Below are 19,700 nucleotides of genomic sequence, written 5' to 3'. Positions count from 1 at the left end.
CAGTTCCTTCTTGGCCAACCCGGAGATCGAGAAGACATTCTGTTGAACCATTTAGCTGACGTCCACTTGTATTACGAAAAAAAAATTTCAATTATTTTGAGCAAGAGTGGCAGGCACGTCACTTGCGATTGATTTTTAGCCAGGAATCTTATTCATTGTCCGGATGGCTCAAGTGGTTAGCGCGCTGGGCTGTTGTAGTGAAAGGTCGCGGATCAAATCTCGGTGGTGGCAGAGGGATCTGTTATCGTGACTGGATGGCGGATACCAGTCGACTCAGCTGTGAATGACTACCTGAGTGTACTGTAGTGTACCGTTACGGTCTTGTGTGAACCCAACGCCGATGATTATTATTTGTAATTTTATTCATTACAAACTTGTAGGCAGCATCCCACGGGTTCATATTTGTTGGCTAAAGAAAATCCGCTTAGTTTCCCGTATGGTCTTCTTAAGACTACTTCAAAAATCGCAATATTAGTTACCAACTCCCGATGTTCACGCTTCCCTCTTGCTCTCTGGCAAAGTTTTCTCGCTCGTGGGCACAATAATCTCCACAGCGAGATTTCCTGGTACCACCAGTAATTTTGGTTTCTACTGTAGTAGAAACATCGCCGCGGCATTGCAGAGTCACATGCCTCAGTTATCCGCTGTCACAGCTAACCTGTTGTAAACCGTTTCTAAGGCCACCAAAAAAGTCTTTTTCTCGAAAACTTCTGTGGATTTTTTTTACTTTTGTTGCGCATTCGCCTGTCAACTCCTTCGTTTGAGAAACATGGCCTGGTGGTCACTGTGGGTATAGTGTTTACTTACCGGCCGATCTAGCATTGACTGCTACAAAACAGCGAAATCGAGATATCTGAAGGATCGCGTATCAGATATTTTCTTCCTAAGTCGAGCATCCCAACATATTTTTACCTTTCCCGCGATAATCAGTTGAACCGCTGACTCCAGTGGGGAGCTAATAACAGCGATCTGTGTACCCCTATATGCTGTCTTCATCCTCTTTATTGCATTTGGTTTTATTCGGCTAAGGTTAAAATGTTCCCTTAGCGCAACACAGAAATCCTCCCGTGAATTAACCTACTCTAGATTCTTGTACTGCATTATTATATATTGCTTTCGATCTGTCACTTCTGCTTGCTCACCTGGCATCTTTCACACCTGGGGGTGAAAACTGTTCGCCGACTTCTCGCTAAATGCGACTCTCGGGTGATGCGACTTAAACTACCGCCTAAGTTTGTCAATTCCGCGAAGGAAACGCTGTTTCAGTTTGCTGCCATCTACGTTTTTCTTTTGCAACGGCAACATTAATGTTGATTCAGTGATTATCAGTATTCCTTCCCGAGTCCCGCGACTAGCCGCATCTGGCAAGAGGTAACGGTTCACTCGGTGGTGGCCTTTAAGTTTCGAGTCCTTACGAAAAGCATCCAAAGAGCATCTCATTCTCACTCCACTATCACTCTTGTAGTGTTAAATACAGAGCCACCAAGTTTCCCTCTAGTGAGGTATGGCAGTACTAGATATCGAGGGCCGAGAACCCGCTAGTTCATTCCCCTAAATCACTGGTCTCGGGTTTCCAAAGCCCTGCAACAACAAAAGGAACTTTTCTTCTCTTCCTCCATATTTGTTTTGATTTCTGGCAGAGGAGAGACCTGTGCGAAGCTATGCCTTCTAGGAGATGGTAACTTTGGTGTAACTGAAATGTATTGCTAAAAATGGTATGGGAAATAATTTTGATCTGTATGTATGGGTGAAGATACCTGAAAGTATTCTGGAGGAATCCAAAAATGTGTTCAGCAAGCCTCTGATATGGGAATTGTACGGCTGTTGTGATAGTTGCCTTGGCCAGTACACAAATTATTCGCATTTTCAGTTGTCTACTTTTAAATTATCAATTTGAAAATGACTTGAAAGGAGAGGAAATAACGCTGCGAAATGGTAAAACTTTTGAAAAAGATGAAAGTCCATAAAAAATTTGGACACAGAAAAAGGAAAAATTTTAAACTTTTAATATACGGGTTTGAACAATGAAAAGAGGGAAACGTTTTTCGTGGAATAGCATGTAGAGAAGAAACTGAGAGACATGTGTGTCGAAAAAGCCAAGAATTTAAAATTCAGAAAAGTTCAAAATCGAATTTCAAAGGGTAGTTTAGACCCGGTTGCGTTGCAAATCCGTTATACTTCAAACTTCACATTTGTCTCATATCAAGAGGACTATAGATAGCATTATTCTCACATTTTGACTAAACAGGGCACAAAGTAACAAAAGGAAAACCGGAAAGAGTAACCAGTGGTAACCACGTGCTAAAAAAAAATTGTTTTTCGAAAAGTTCCAGTTCCCCCGGCAACAGTCGAGTCCAACTCATTTTCAGCAATCCGAGGTACCACTGATTAATTGAACCTTTCCACAGTTTACAAGCCAGCGAGACAACAGTATATTGAAACAGTATCAAGCAATTACCTAGTGTTGATTTCCTTCTTCCCCTATTCAAGGTGTGTTTGATGTTGCTGACCAATGTTGAGATTCTATAACCAGCGGAAAACTTTTCGTTATGCACCTATGGTTTCTTTGCTTTCCTTAAATCTATAGAACGCTGTTAGAGTGAATACGTTTGACCAAACATCTCTTTCAATTTTAAGGACCTTCCTTTCCTCCTGGTTTTCCAAATTCCCTGAGAAATCAACATTCACTCATAAGAGAGGCAACTCAATTTGAGAAGGCTTTGAGGTGACAAACTAGAGCCTCGCAGTTGCCTGTAAGTCACGCTTCACAAGAAACTGAGGCTGAGTAGAGACGACTGCAACGCAGCTCAATCCTATGTATGGAAAAACTATTGATGACTTATACAACTCGTAGACCTGTACGTATTCTCTGAATTATGCATATCGAATGGAAATCACCTGGCAGCAGGAAACATTCATGCTGCTCACACAATAAAGTGGGGCGGATAACACCTGACGAGTATACTGACGGTGTTGGTCGAAATCGCCGGTTAATTTTTTCCCTCCAAATTTTGATTGTTCCTTTGGGCAACAACGGCTCAGCATACTATAATTTCTAGTTTCACTTCCCCATATCACCACTAGAATCGTAACCCACAATATGTACGGCAAATCCTGTCTTTCTCTAGGTTCCGACAGTTTAAAGAGACAGAAATTTACTTTCTGAATTTCCGGAACTCATGGATAGAGAGGAAATGAGCATAGCATAGCATAGCATAGGTTCTGATCCAAGTTCATTAGTAAGGCCACTTTCTTTGAGAGAGAACAAAACTAGATTGATTTTTTCAAATAATTTTTAGCAGAATGGTAGAGGAATTAATTCATGGCCTTTTTAAAGGAAATTTTAACTGAATTGTAACTTGATTTATACCATGTTTTTATAATGAAGCGAATTCCCTGATTTGGAAGCTGCCTAAGACGGGAGAGCAAGAGAGCTAGCTCCAACTAATGTGCCAAAAGGTTCGAAGCTATTTTTCTGATGACGCGGAGATACTCAGTCGGTTGTCTGACGGCTTACCTGCGGGAGTCCCACACTATACAAATCCATTCATCCACCCTACCTAAAAAAATTACATAGATTGAAAGTAATCAAGAAAAGATACATTTTGCAAGATTAGCGAAAACAAAATTTCTAAAATCACATTTTAGGGCTAGGTCCTTCCGTGGGACGTCTCTAAACCCCTTGAATCATCAGATATACAGCTCTACCAAGTTAATCTATAGACCATCTTCTTAACTAGTAAAAGCAAATATGAAAATACATCTACAATGAAACCATTTTTATCTTGAGAACGCCGTACTCACTTTGTCCGTTTTCTTAATGGAAATTACACCCACTTCACACTAAACTGCGACATTATTGTCTTCATGATTGAAACATGTTTTTAACAGATTCCTTACCCGAGTGTCTATGGCCCCCCTCGGTCCTGACGACAATCGCCAGCTACGCTTTCCTCAACCTCAACCGCAAATAAGTATAGGAACACCGACAACTGAGCAATTTATGTAGCATCCGAATTTAAATTTGGCACAAAACAATCTCTTAGCATCTCCTCAGATGACAATATGTGCGAATCTGAAGTGGCTAAAGTGTCTCTTGCGATCATGCGTTTTCCGGCATTGCCACCGGCTGTCTGTCCGACTGGCCGGCCGGTTATTTTATGTTGTACGGCTGCAAGGCCTCCCTGAACGTGTGAGTCAAAGAACAGGCCCAACTTATGGGGGTATTAAGTTATAAGTTGCACTTATCTCTGCGATTGTAGGTAGCCAGTTCGTACATTATATTGGATGTAGGTACATGAAACTTGCATCAACACTGGGTGTTGGTAATATTGCGAAAATTCATTTCAAGGAAGCGTTTTGGCTGATATCTGGAAAATGATATCAGATAGAATTTCCATTAAACGATGCGTGAAAGCGCACTTTGGGGCGGCTAACATGGGGCGTCTTACAGATGACTTAATGACCTAGGATACGTATAAAATTATGAAGTTCTGTAGTAGATCATTGATATTTTCAGTTTCCTAACTGGAGCAGTCAGCATCCTTCCCCGTCCTCATTTCTCCCTTGACGCAATTTTGGCGTCAACCTTCAATAAAATTGAATGTTAATTGTAAATGGCACACTTTGTTCATGATAAATTCAAGAAAGTCAGTATAAATTACTCTGTTCGTAATACGTACATGAATTCAGAGATTAAATGAGCTGAAATATTTCAGAAAATTACTGGCTCAGCGGGAACATTGTCAGTATATTTTCCAACAAGTGTCAAGACGTAGTCGATTATTGGTTCCACGTGATTTCTGATCCTAATTGTTGATTCCTGTGAATAGAGCGAATTAAAACAATGTCTATTCATACATTATGAGAGAATGTAGTTGCTTGAACTTCCAGCCAGCCTCGTTCAGAACTTGGCCTTCCCACAGTTAGATTCAAACGCATACATTCGTAAAAGAAAAACCGGACAATTATCTACCAAACAAAAACCACGATTTTCCAACAATCTAAGTGCAGCCAGGTATGCCAGTAATGTATGGAAACTTATGCGACAGAATGTTGTACGCATGCATTTATGCACATTTCAATACGCAACAAACGAAATCCGAGCGAGATATTGGCGTGTAGTGGCGCGCGAAGAAGAATTAAAAGTTTAAATTTAAAATTTATGCCAATGACCCTTTGTGCAATGTGTTATGTGCTCATTATTATGTACCTACGTACATTCATATATTCTTCGGGTGATGTGCAGCGGTACGCACGCATTCGTCGTAATTTCGAAAATAAAATTTCAATGAATCGAGCAAAGACGGGTCTGAAACATCATCATCACTTGCCCGGATGCATTTTGCACGCATCGCAACAAACATATCAGCAGAGCTAGACCAATATATGGGATGCACCATGCAATTGTATGGTGCTGGGCCCAACAAAAACGGCCGCAATTTTGATATACGGTAAGAGGTGAACCGCGAAAAATTTCGCGGTAACCAAGCGCTCTGGTACTTGGCTTGCAGTGGTATTGTCTCGTCGGTTCGATAATGTTTTATTTGAACTTTACATATAACATATAATTAGATATAATTGTAAAAGTATGATCACTTGCAACATATTTAAGTGATGACCATACGCTAGCCTTGCGTTCAGCAAACTTGCCACTATTCCGTTTAGTAAGCTCGGCTAGCAAATAGCGCAAATATGTTGAGAGCTCTCTTTTTGGTTACGCAATGCTTGGCGAGATGAATGGATTTGCAAATGCAGTTCGGGTGGATGGAAGCTGCAAAAGATACAGGCAATGCTCGTATAGGTGGTATATGTAAATCAACCGCAGAATCATATGGGAGTGAGTTATGATACTCGTGTGTGTACATGAATGTGTTGATAAGAAAGAAACACGAGAGCGCTTTTTGTAGGTGGTTCTGCGAAAATAGAAAAAGGCCACACATAAATTGGGTCGCGTTAGGAATTGCATTGTTGCATAAGGGCTCGTTCTCGCGACAGTGTCTGAAAATTTGTCTGCCGGCGGCGAAGAGTATTAACTGATAAAGAGAGGTGGAAAATTGGTTCATTTTAGGAGGTCAACATCTGAAATGGTTGCGGGATGTCGGAAATTTGAAATGGGAACAACTTTTAGTCTTGAGTACGTCAGAGTACAATGATTGTAAACTCTTAAGGTTTTCCTATATCTTTCACAAGCAAGGCTACCTCCAGACTGTCTACCAAACTGAGACTGTGAGAAAATGATGAGCATGGCTGGAACTTTACTTCTCAATCTTCCTTATTTATGGGAAACTTTTTGGTTTAGGAAAAATCTATTTGTTTGATCAAATTGCCAGAAGTTTTCTACTCGTATATATCTTCGCTATGGTTAAATGACGGAAAATAACTTAATTTAGCTATTTCGAGGAGTAATTAACTTGACGCCACGAGCTTATTCTGGCTGCAGATAAATTCCTTAATTTTTCTATGTAGCTAGTACCAATAGAAGACTGGTATTTGTTGATCAGTTATGGAAGTCTCCAACAGAGATATTAAGTATTTGATTCGCTTGAAAACAAACTCTGTACGTTTAGCCATTGCACGAAAGCATTAATATTCCATGCAGCATTTTTATGTTTTTTCTTCGATATACTATGTACATGTGGAAGCTGGATTTGTGGCCAATAATTGCTTTATTAAGTGTTGTCTGACTATTTGATGTTGCCTCAAGAAGTAGTGTTGCTAAGCTTATTGGTACTGTTGCAATTACTACTGGAGCGGCTCTTTCGGTCCAATTTTTTCAACCGTTAACTTTGACAAAGTCGTGGAGTTATTCCAGCTTTTTTAGAATTTTGAATTTTTCCGGGCAGTTCCTTTAACTGCCATGTTCCATCAACTGCGTCCTCCTTCTGAAATCCGTGCAGCGTTATGCAATTTGCATACATACAATTAGCCCAACATTTCTAGGGTTCTACTACTGATCCTTGTCTGTCAGTATACCTTTCTAAGTGTACCATCGATGTCGACTCGTACTATCTCTATCAGTCTAATAATTGTGAAAATTTCAGGCAAATAGTTCGTATAACTTATGGTTATAACACATTCGCCATTAATCTAATTCTCACTTTGCTCCAATTATTCGCCTAAAGACTCATCTTTTGAAGGCATTCAGTGGGTTTACAAACGCTCAAACGAAGGGCTATGGACAGCTATGTCTTTGTTTGTATGCAACTGACTTTAAGATCGTCCTAACTTGTGAGAGTTTAAGGAGGATGATCTTCCTCTTCCTGCTGCATATCCTCTTCATTGCCTCCTCCTTCGACTGTGGGGTTGGAAAATCAAACGTGACCTTTTGCTTTCACACCATCCCTATCCCCATCGAGGGTGGGATTGAACATTAAATGTTACCGTTGTGACACCAAATTAGTGCCATTTTAAAACGCGGGTAATTGCCACAATTCTTCTACACCTCCTGCCCACCTTTTCCTTTTCCGGCTTTCAATTGAAAATTCAAATTTGATCATGATAAACATGTCAAAAAAAACCTATCCTAAAGTGCCTTGTTAAGGGAAGTGGGCTACCTTGCACGAGCTTTCCTCGGGATAATAGAGTAGGGACTTTTCTTTTTCCCATCCATATGCCATTCGAAGCTTGGGGTTGAAAATTCAACCTGTTCGCAAAAAAGTGGTACAACTTATTGAAACTTTGAGGATAAGGTACTCTTTTTATCAACAGGTATCTTGCTAAGTATACACTCAAAAGCTAGGTTAAATAGCAGTGCAGTCAGCCTACCCGCTTGCTTCAGTTTGAATTTTGTGACAAACGTCATTTTCGTTTAGTCGAAGATGTTTCAATAAATGCTATCGTACCCCTGTCTGAAGTCAATGAAAATTTACTAAACATCAAAGTTGAATTTTCAACATTTCTCAAGTACCTACTCCACCCTAAGCCATTGAGCTGTACCCGATTGCCCACCTATACAGCCACGGTGATGCTTCCCATTCAACTTGCTCTCAATTACTCTCACTCTTGTAGATAGGGAATATAATGGGTTGGTACCGCTCTCACAGCATTCGCACCGATTACCATACTTGTTGGATGAGCTAGTGGATGTTCTGACTATCGACTATGTAACATATGTTTAATTTCAACTGGAATCTCTAGTCGATGGTTTTTGACATCTGATGGAAGCTTTGATTTCTTCTGTTTTGTCATCAGTAATGGCTCTGCCGTTTTTACAGAATCTGGGCTTGAGCTAATATTCGCGTCCTAAACTCCTCCATACTTTGTAGCATCATCGTATTTTATTGCTCGTTTATCTTTCGTCAGTTATAATAATGTTTCCTTACATGTTTTTTTACACCTGAAACTATTACTCGTTATTAGTCGGAGGTTCACATAATTCTTTTTCTCTGCTCTGGTGTTTCAATAATTGTCTGTTTCCCGGATTCCTTTTCTTTAGGGAATTCTGACATTATTCCCAAACCACTCATTTTTTTTGTGTATACTCAAATATTTGTTCTGCTATCCTCTTGATTACTGCTCTTACTTCCATCCAAAGCTTGTTGCCGGCCATTGGGAATATAGCTTCTAGCGCGGAAATCATTTACCATCCGCGATTTGGAGCTTTTCGATGTTGACCTGTTGTATGCATGCATTGACTTCTAGGTTCACTCAAAAAGTTAAATTTATCGTAGCTTCAGGTAAAAGATATTTTGTCAAAACGTTATCAGACCAATATTAGAAAAAATGTACTCTCTTTATGATATTGCATGTGTTAATTCGGTGTTAGGTTGCGAAATGCACTGTTTTCTGCAGTCTAAGAATTCCGAGTATTTCCGGATAGCTGAGTGGTTAGAGCACGAGGCTGTCGTACGGATGGTCGCGGTTCAAATTTCACTGGTGGAAGTGGGACTTGTATCGTGATTTGACGTCGGATACCAGTCGACTCAACTGTGAATGAGTACCTGAATCAAATCAGGGTAATAATCTCGGTCGAGTACTGACCACATTGCCTCCTATAGGATACGGTAATCCTGTAGTCTACCGTTACGGCCTTGAATGAAGTGCTCTAACACACTTTAAGGCCCTGATAATAATCGTTGGCGTAACAGGCCATGTTCGATCAAGGTCTTGAAGTGTAGTAAAGCACTTTATTCAAGACCGTGTCGGTACACTACAGTGGACTGTAGGAGGCAATGTGGTCAGCATTCGCTCGCCCGAAAATATTACCTTGATTTGACTCAGGTGCTCATTCACAGCTTAGTCGACTGTCATCCGACATCCAGTCACGATAACAAATCCCTCTGCCAGCACTGTGATTTGAACCGTGATCTTCCGCTACGGCAGCCTCAGCGAAAATGAACGAGCTCCAAAAACTTTAGCGTGTCATGATGGAAATTAGTTTGTATTTACCTAAAAATGCCACCAACTGAAATACCGGGCGTTAGGTCAGCGATAGGTACTCACTAACGTGAAGCTGTTCACAGTTGGAGGAGCCTACAATCACTAGAATGACAAGACTGACACACGAGTTCCCGTAATCATCGCGCACCTTCAAAAATCGCAATACGGTAAGGTATACCTTGATTTCATAGATCAAGAGGTCAAAACCAACTAAGAAGTGTACGCAATCAATATTTCCCCTCAGTGGGCCAAACAGCACTTTAGCGAAGCAGATTGAACGTTTCAAGAAGACATTCCTTCAGTCTATAAAGCTATCTATTCAAAAATGGTGCAAGACTAATTTTTCAATTGTTTAGGATAGTGGGGGATCCCTAAGTCCACATCCACTTGATGTAGGACCGGACCAAATGAAGAGCAACTTACTCTCACGTTTTTTGGTCAAATTTTATCACGCTTGACGAATGCCCGCCCTACTCACTGAATCTCTCATTCGATGGATTACATGAGGTGATTGATTTTGGAGGTAAGAGCTTGTGCTAAACGACATAAAAGTTAGGTGTCTCTAAAACGATTGTCATGCGGGAAGTGGGATCAATTGTCTCTGGAGAATCTTCCCAGCGCCCAATATTTCTTCTATTTGGCAACAGTATACTTAAAAATAATTGGGTTTTCTAACCCAAGAGCAATCAGAGAGGTACAGTCTCTACTAGGAATTCCTGTCGGAATGGCTTAGTAACCTATTTCCATATTACCTTCTATGGTACCGTAACAGTCTAGAAATGAGCTATCATAAGACCGAGATTCAATGAGACTAGAAAACTTATCCAAACTTAAACACATAAAAAGTTCCAAAGCTTGTAGAGCTATGTTAGTTTTTATGATATCATAAAACCTGTGTCATCGAGATACCAATGTATTGTCTAAACTATCTAATAAAATAAATTCTTTGACGCAAAACTTGCCTATACTTTACTCTACTTTTTTTCCAGCCGTTTTTGCATAAATTGGTAAACCATGATGAATCCCTCCAAAGAATTTCTTTTATCCCTGAGAAATTTGGAAAGAATCATAAGAAGAAATATTTTTAATTTAATATGAAGGCCTGTGACCTTCAAACAATTAAAATTCACTATCTGCCAGTCAAATGAAATGACCCTAAGTCTTCGATTGTCCGTGAACACATGCGCTGGTTGATAATACTCAGTGAAGAAAGCAACATTTGAAATCCCCACCAGAATTGCTAAATAACAAATTAGTTGAGTAAATTTGGGTAACCTTTTCGGGTGCTTCTTCTAGTTCATAGAGTGTGTAATGACAGAGGATTATATTTCTTTTTTAACCTTTGTCTCGTTTGGTAGTGGAATCGGCCCAAATAGATCGAGTCCCTCATTTCTCTCGATCATCGGTCCGAGGGCAGTCAATAAGTTTTCATCGGTTAACTTCGTTTCGGTCGGCCTTTGGATCGTTACACATCGACTTAGGTGTATAGAGCAATCCTTGTAAGCGGAATACCGCTTGCAAGGATTGCCCAGTAACGCATTTTGGAATCATTCTTGAAATGAATGTCAGAAGCCTTTTTTAATATTCGTAGGACATTAAATTTCGACTTTTCTCTCCGTTCTATGTACGTATTCCACTTGTCTTCCTAAAAAAGACAGCTCCATATGACATTATCCTACCTGTTTTCTAAGTATTGATTCACTTGCTTGGTAGTAATTTTCGTAGAAAGCCAGTCTCGCGAACAAAGTTGTTCATTGCTGCATTCAAGTATAGAAAGCTCATTTTATTGACCCAAATATTCCCCAATTACTTTTTTTGACGACCTTCTGCATCAATTCGGAAATTCTATAATTTTAGTTGATAATGAGGGTCACGTGTTTTACACACGACTCTGTTTGAAGTAAATTTTAGACCAACGCGGAGATTATTTTGAAAATCGGAACATATAGTAATTTGCCATTGGAATGTCAGGGCTATACGGTCTCTGCATTAAAATTTTTCCAGACAAGGTTTCTTGATTTTTTTCCGAGTTATCAAATAAGTGTTTGATTGAGTGTTGTGAGGGCGATCCGGTCTATGCATCCATCCAAGTAGGGTCTCTTGTTTTTTTTCGAATTATCAAAGATGTGTATGGTTTAGTTTTGTCTTAATAAAACACATCAATTTTGTCATTCACTTCCGGAGGATGGGATTTCTTGATTTTTAGAGGCACATCCGACATCACCATTCGGTGAAAATGCCAACAAGAGATTCTAACATCACATTTGTTATTGACAAAGAGACACAATAAGTCATCCTTTACATCGCGCTATGATTGTCTTCTCTTCGAAAGTCCCGATAGCCCAGCTTACCATACTATAATAGCTTTCTTATTCACGGCGTGCCTTCGGTTGTCGCTTCCTCCGTTTCCATTGTCGATGGCCTAGTGGTGTTCAATGAATGAATGATTATCGCTCTTACAAATGAAGTACTGTGGTACGTCAGTTCGACCCTTTGCTAAAAGAAATTGGTCAATGTTTGCTAGTACTATGCCCAACTCCGTAAAGGACCCAATCAGCATTTGGCCCTGCTATACGGCACTCAGCTTCCTCACTCTATGACCCACGCGTTGAAATCGGCGGTAATTATTTTAGTGTTGTGATCGCTAACCTAAAACATCAAGCTGCCTAACATGCGTTCATATTATGTTACTGGAGGATTTTAGCCTTAACAAAACCCGGTTCCCACGTATGTCATTCGCCGTATCATTCACCCAAGTGCTACCGCAATTTCGGCTCACGAATGACCACCACGTCTAAATTCAACTGTCCATTGTTTTGTGAGCCTAAGCTGCTTCGCAGTAGTTTGGACTGATTTGTATTAACGTCATTTCCCTTGTTTCAGTTCGCTCCTAAATTTTTGCGTTGTTTACTTCAATCTATGTATTTTGGCTTTTCCTTTCTTTCATCTCCAGAGGCCTTACTATTCTCCAGGGAACTTTATGATCTGAGGTGCCATTCCATAATTTTCTTTTGATGTTTATTGCCATTCTACATTAAGTTGAGAATTTGGGGCTGTCCTGAAGATTCTGTTCATTGCTTGGCCCTCAACAGGGGTTGCAGATTAGGCTGCCATGGGCCCTTGGTGACCGGATCCCCTCCTGTAAATACGGACAGTTTTGAAGAAGAGAAGGTACGTGCTTTATGTCTTTTTACCACAGCTGTGATTGCCTAACGATTAAATTAGTACGAAGAAGGTTCAACCAATAAAAAGCTAAAAAAACCGGAATTTCAATTGGCTGGTCTTAGAAATTGCATGTGAGTCCAACCAATATGACAGCTATGTATGTAAAAAAGCGAAAGTATCTCGACGACACTTCCCAAGAAATGCTTATAAAGCATTAATCAATCTCCGTAGATTTCGTCACATAACTTACCACAAACTAATCATAAACTATTTTATTGGGTCTTTGACCACCAAGAATCACTTAGGAAACTAAAAAAGCAATTTGTAGCCTATATTAAGGCCAACAAACCAGATAATTACTAATTGCACTAGATTGGGATTGAAGCTCTGCCATCTAAAAAACGATCTGATTTCTCGTGCCTTCGAACGTCTTCCTCTGAGCTCAGCCGTTGTATATAGTATCTCAGCAAATTCGCACTATCGGGAAAAATCTTTGTGAAGCTATTTGATCGGTTTGCGGCTAGAAATTTGTCGCAAAGATAGTTAGTTACTCGATAGGCATTCTGATAGGCGAACCACATCAGTTTGCAAGTTGGTGTGAATGAGATTGCTCCAGCAATTGAAGTAAAGATGAGCGTGTGAAGTTGGAATACGTGCCACTTTGAGAATAGTACGCTTTCGTAGTCATTACTTTTCTTTTGTATGTAGCTGTCGTAGAATATTTTTAGCGGTTCCGCTACCCATTATCATCCATTAAAGATAACGGATTTGAATGAGGCGAAGTGTGCGTGATGCGCAGTCACCTGAGTGAGTGGCGTGCAAAATTTATAAATTTTCCGATGATATGATGTTGGGTGTAATTATTGGACCGTGGCCTTCTCGGCGCGGTTTTGCGTTATATTTTGATGCGTTTTTCGAGGTATTGGAAATATTGAATGGAAGTGCTTGTTTGTATTCGCGTCTTATCAAGATGCATTAGATTGCGACAAGTCAGTCAGGAATCCAGGAAAAAAGCAATGCCGAAAGGAAACAGAACTACCAATCGTATGAATATCACAAACTCCTAAATTTACTAATATGTTGCCGTTTTTGGTATCAGTCATGTTTATCTCGGTTATTTTAGAATAGGAGCCAGACAATCATTCTGATATGCGTATAGTGATAGTCTGATACGATGGAGCGTCATTCGATGACGCTGCCATGAGCAGTCCCCAGTTTAGCTGAAAGTATGGTTCGAATTTTCAATGTCTTTTAGGTTTTTTTTGCATAGACATGAATATATTATAGATAGACCTGCTGAAGTGATCACAGGTGGAGATATACCGATGTGTATCGCTGCTTGATTAAAGCACGGATAGTTACCTCTGCACAGCATTAATCTGATTTCGTAAGATGTCGATTTGAGACATGAGAAAGATTAATTCGCTGATTGATTAGCATATGAACAACTTCACTTCTGTCTGACATTTCCCACTGACATGTCAAAATCAGTGATATGAAACTTTTTGAACAGTGATCGAATACTGCATAGAGCTTCTGTTCTCCTTAGATTTCCCGTCATCTCTTGATTTTTATTAATATCTATACTAACTTGGTTTTTTTTTTTTGTTTTTTTTTCAGGAATATCGAATACTTCATATGCGTTTTTTCTAAAGGAGATAATATTCACACTCATTGGAAAAGCTATAACCTTCGAGAAGCTTTATATAGCAGACGAATAAAGTTCTCAAGAAGTTATGATTAAAGAAGAGAAATCAAACATTTCGAAGAAAATTGATCTGAAAGAAACAACCTGAATACACATAAAAAAAGCAAACAGTGAAAGTAGAAAGCGCAGAAAGCATTGAAATTGAGAGGCGACTGAAAATTATATGATTCAATACTTCACCAGTCACGTGCAGATGCTATAAACATTGCCTTTTCGGAAACTATGGCTCATGGAATTGTTCACTATTTACTACAACCACGTGATCACCGACCGAAACGATACAGAAGGCATCATCAAATGGTGACCTAAGATGCTTTAGTTTCCGCACAAAATCCAAACGTTAAAATCCTGTAAAAAGTTTAACATCACATTATTCATTACTGCAAAGATTCATCCCATCATTTGAGGTCAAAGTTCCCTTAACGTGATCACTTTCATGATCACAATCTAAATATATTTTTTTCTAATTTGCATAGAGTGCGAAGCGTTATTTATAAATATTGCGTAAAGGAAAGCATAGTGAAAGTCAAGTTAGTATCTAATCTTGAATTCAGGAAATACATTTTTTGAAGGTGGAGGGTTGTTCATGCCGAGGAGCCGACTAAGGTGGAGGGCCCTAGCCGTGCTGGGCGCCCTCCTATCGGTCATGATCGATTGGCCGATCGGTTTCGCCATGCCAGCCGCCGGTGGCAGTCAACTACCCCTAATGACTAATGCCAAGCCGTATGCAAGGTTCTCTTGCATGAATTGCAGTTCATCTGGAACTTTCAATCTAACGAATAGTGATCGTTTCGCTGCTAATGATCGTGGCAGCGCTAGTTTTAGCAATAGTAATAACAGCAGCGGCAACAGTGGTAGTGATAGTGGAACGAGTACAAACAACAATAGTAAACGAAGTTCAAAATCCGATCGGGCTAACGAAGCCATGATCATGCCATCTACAACCCTCTCGACAATCGAAAAGGGTATCATATCAAATTCAAATCGATCGATACCACCTGAGAGATTGATGCGTGTCTATAATAAGCGGAAGCGTAAAAAATTAACCGTGGCACGCGTGACTGCTGATCTACTCCGTAGTATCCGAACGCACAACAATCATAGTCTTAGTAGTGATGTGAATAATTTAATAAATCATAATTTTAATAATATTAGTGAAAGTTTAATCGTAAATAATAATGATAGTGATGAGTCAAGCAATAATTATAATCCTAGTGTTGATCCTACTACAACAATGCATGCCATATTGGGTGTTACCGAGGACTCGTTGATAACATCCACCGAAACGCCTGTAACGCTGCAGCATTTGTCACGGACTGATCGTAGTGTTCACCAACAGCACACCTACCGTCGCGTAAAGGTGAATAATGGCTTCAGTAATAATAGTAGTAGCAACGACACAAATTTGGATCGTAACGAACGTTCGGCAAATTTATCACATATTTCCGGACCGGCGAGAAAAATCCAATTGTTCATCAAAAATCGCTGGATACAGATGCTGCCCGATGGTACAATTAACGGAACGCAGGACGATAGTAGTGATTACAGTGAGTACATTTTATTTATCTTTTTGTATCTATATTGTTTGATCGTGGTTAGTTTCTAATGTGTAATGAGTCGGAGCATTGGAAGACCCTATGCGACCTAAAAGAGTTTACTGTTGTCACCTACGAAGATGAAATTTTAATTTTTACTAAAAAAGAGTCAAAACTGACAGTGAAGATCTGTCAGGTTCACAGAGGTAACTTAGAATAAGCTCTTCCATCTTTCTCTGCTAGCTCGTTCGGGAAGCTGAGTTTGATTTCCATCAGACATCCACTTTTTGTTCTGCCCGATTGGTCCTTTCAAAAAAAAAAATTGAAAGGTTTTGCATGATGCATACAACGCGACTGCCTTATATACAGGTCGAAAACCGTAAGCTTCATGGAAAGAAAGGTTTAAGATATGGTTAATTTCGGTAAAAAATTTTAGGAGATGGAAGCCGGGTTTTTTTTCAAAATTCAAGGTTCCAAAGTTGATATCCGCAGTCTGCAGCTTAAAAGAATACTTTCTCAATGCATATAGACATACACATTTTTCAGATTATTTACTCTCTGTTAACTCTGCACCAGAAACTCATATTTTGCAAACTAAAAATTGGGTAACTACAGTCAGATCTGCACCAAAGTTAAGCGATAGGGGAGCTATAAAATTTCGCAGAAAGAAAAGTAGTATTTTGTAGTAGAGAGACATTATAGTTCTTTGACTTGAGATTCTGAACTTTTTCAGAGATCTTTTTCGCAACTAATATCAGAAGTGTGACCTGATATTGTATATCGCTATATTCGAAGAAAGAAATTTCTACAAGCCCCTTGATATGAAACCTAACATCATATCATATGCTGTGGAATAAATTTTATGTTAATGGACACAGGTGGGTAGGTAGATAAAAATGGCTGATCGAAATGAGATCTACCATAGCCATACCGTTACACTCCTTTTAGTCCGTCAAAAAACAGTTTACCTAGTGTCCATTGAGTGACTGCATGCGGGTCTCGTCTGCCTTACCTTATGCTGAGTCTGGCTCCGTAGCCGCTATTGTCTCGATTCCGTCCAGATTGATATGGTCTGGTAAACTTTCTCTTATATGTTGATGGACTCTTGTGCCAGGACTCTAATTATGTGCGTCCTAAAAGGTCCAAACCATCCCAGATTTAGCACTGGCAGTGAGTGTGCACTACCAGGAGTCACCAGCTCTTTCCGCCGTCGGGCAGTCAGTAGCTAACTAGGTCGTCAGCCCATTCGTTCTTCTCTGATCGAGGCGATAGAGGCTAAGCGAACCACCCAGAGTGTTCAGTATACAGCTGCTAATAGGCCTAATGGTTTCCAAATCAAATTCCTGTGACATATAGACCGATAGGCAACCGATTCTGGTAATATTTCAGACAAAACCTAGTTAAAGTGCTATTAGATCCATAACACGATTGCAATAGGAAAAGATGTTTTCGTATACTCAAGGGAACTAACCTTGCCTTTTGATGTAGTGCAGATTACGATTTAATTTTTATTTTTTTTTTGTAAATGTTCTATATACGTATATGCTTCCTGATTAGTTCTTTATAGACTATAGAACAGTCAGCAGTCGATATGCTTCTGTTTCATTGTCGCCCCACTTAATGCTATGCAACTGAGAAGTCTACATTAGTAGAATGAACTGAAATATGCTCGACAGAGATGTCACAAATGTAGACCAACTTGGCTATCGCAGAGCAGGTGTTCTGAAGTAAATAACAAAAACCGTGTTTTCACCGAAAATAATTGTTTTATCAACAGTTGTTTAGAAAGTTGGGGACCTTATTGTATAATACAAAGGAATGAATTCCCCCCAGTCAAACACCATATCAAAGTTTTTCCCGAGCTTATAGAGGAGTGGTCTACGAAAAACTTAGACTTCCTATATGAGATAAAATTTTAAACATGTATAGTCCCCCTTGACTTGCCTTTGATGTTGTTAATAATTAACATTAATATTTACATTACCAATATGATACAACCCAATATCATATTGGTAATGTAAATATTAAGCGAGAGGGGCTTATCAAGGGTTGTGCGAGAAGTATTTATGGCGAGGTGCTTCCAACACAAATTATAATTGATATTATGGGCGTTTTGCGGTCGTCTGAGTTTGTGTTGACTTTTGTCAGCCACCAAGGTGGAGCTGTACAGAAATCTGAAAAATCGGCGACTTTTATACGTTTAGTTCCTGCTTGCACCTAGAAACAGCACCAGTGGAATACGTGGTTGTAAGCCAGTGTAAGTCGGTCGATTCCTTCATCCCCTTACACATAATTCACGTACATATGAAAACTCAGTCATCACGACCAAATTTGATACACTGGAAATCCCTGAGATGCCTTTTCAGTCCTGATATTTCCCACCCAAGCGGGAAATATCCGGCTCAATAGGTTGCGGTGGGCGGGTCAATTAATCCGTATGGATGAGGATCATCCAGCCCGGAAAGTCTATAAGGGCAATATCCATGGTAGGAAAAGAAGACGAGGCAGACCCTTTCTAAGGTGAAGCGATGACGTAGGTCAGGACGCCAGACAGCTTTTAGGGATATCGGCGCAAAACCGGGATGTCTGAAGTTCCTTATTAAGGCAGGCCTAGCCGGATACCGGTTTTCGCGCCGTTGATGATGATGAAGCTATATGGAGACAACCTTTATTTGTTGTATGAATCGTACTGCAAGCTAGGAGAAGGATAAGGAGATGGAAGAGAAGGGATAAGCTCTTAAATGAACAGTCCCGAAATCTGAAAAAATATCAAATGAGGCACACGATGATCATATCTTGGTACTTCCTAATCTCTTCTACTCTTCTTTACGACTAGGAGATCTTAGGGTTTGGTTATTTATATGTGTATTAAGTCATTGCAAAATACTTTCGTGTAAATTAAGTCAATCCTAGACTACGAGTTCAAGAGTTTAAGTTCGAAAAATTACAACAAGAACTACAAGTAATGTAGATTACGAAATTATATCTTTCGTTTTTGCTGGTATATTTCTCCCTTCAAAACTACACATTGCAAATCTGTTCGTCACTGTATCTTTTTCAGATGTACTGGATAGAAAGTCGGTATACCAGCGTTTGGGACAAAAACCAGGTTGCGAATTGGTCTACCTATTTGTCATTCGTAATGATATTAGTTTCATTATTTCTAGCCCTGTATTAACTTTGACCGTCTTGATTTGTCACCTGGTAATATGGTTACTATAAACCCCTATTGTGGCATAGTGCGTGAACCATTGCTGTCTCTTTTTAGTTATATGCATCAGTTCATCTAGAGCTGATCAACATATTTTCCCTTGCCTTATCAAGGGTCCCATTGCACTGCGAGATCCCAAGACCTTAAAGTTTATTTTAGTTTCGCGGAATGGTTACGAGTTTCAATTTCTCATTATGATTTCACTGATAAAGTCAGCATCTTGGGATTTGTTTTATATTTGATCTATTAGCAGCGACCTTTTGTCCTGATAGGAAAGTGTTCAATAAGAAATAATCTGCACTGCCGCTAGCCCGCGGTTGCTATTCACAAGCTTCTCGAAGTTTTCTTTGTCTTTAAAGCGACGGTTTTTCCCTAGGAAAATCATCTTAATTAACTTTAACAGACATTCAGTACGTGAATCCCGACTACATTTATCACATTGGAGCCATTCTGACCTACTTGATTTGCAAACAGTTTCTTTACGAAACCACATATTTGCAAATTGTCTATTAGTCCTAGCTATAATGACGCACCGCGTCCATATGCTCAACATACGAACACTTCTATGTCAATGCCCTTCGTATGCTGCTGCCCGGCCTCAGACGAAGACACTTTGGTAAGGTTTTGTTCAAAGAATAGTGTGCGGCTTCTTGGGCTTGAGCGAATGTTCTCGGATTCACGAAAGGCTGCGAACGCCGTA

At 39.8% G+C, this 19,700-nt stretch overlaps 1 protein-coding gene across 14 annotated transcripts in view; it reads left to right on the top strand.

Moving 5' to 3' along the window:
* LOC119660586 (GATA zinc finger domain-containing protein 11) overlaps positions 1-19,700 on the top strand; it is a 461,215-nt gene that overhangs the window by 46,501 nt on the left and 395,014 nt on the right. For all 14 annotated transcript variants that reach the window (XM_038069255.1, XM_038069254.1, XM_038069253.1 and 11 more), the window contains one exon: positions 14,167-15,801. In XM_038069255.1, the coding sequence (XP_037925183.1) occupies positions 14,841-15,801 (961 nt within the window). In that variant the 5' untranslated portion in view covers positions 14,167-14,840. The remainder of the gene's footprint in view (positions 1-14,166; positions 15,802-19,700) is intronic.

This window comes from Hermetia illucens, chromosome 6, assembly GCF_905115235.1.
Source record: "Hermetia illucens chromosome 6, iHerIll2.2.curated.20191125, whole genome shotgun sequence".
In the NCBI taxonomy this organism is placed as follows: domain Eukaryota; kingdom Metazoa; phylum Arthropoda; class Insecta; order Diptera; family Stratiomyidae; genus Hermetia; species Hermetia illucens.
The sequence above is the reverse complement of the archived record's forward strand: the minus strand, read 5'-3'. Positions and strand labels throughout refer to the sequence as shown.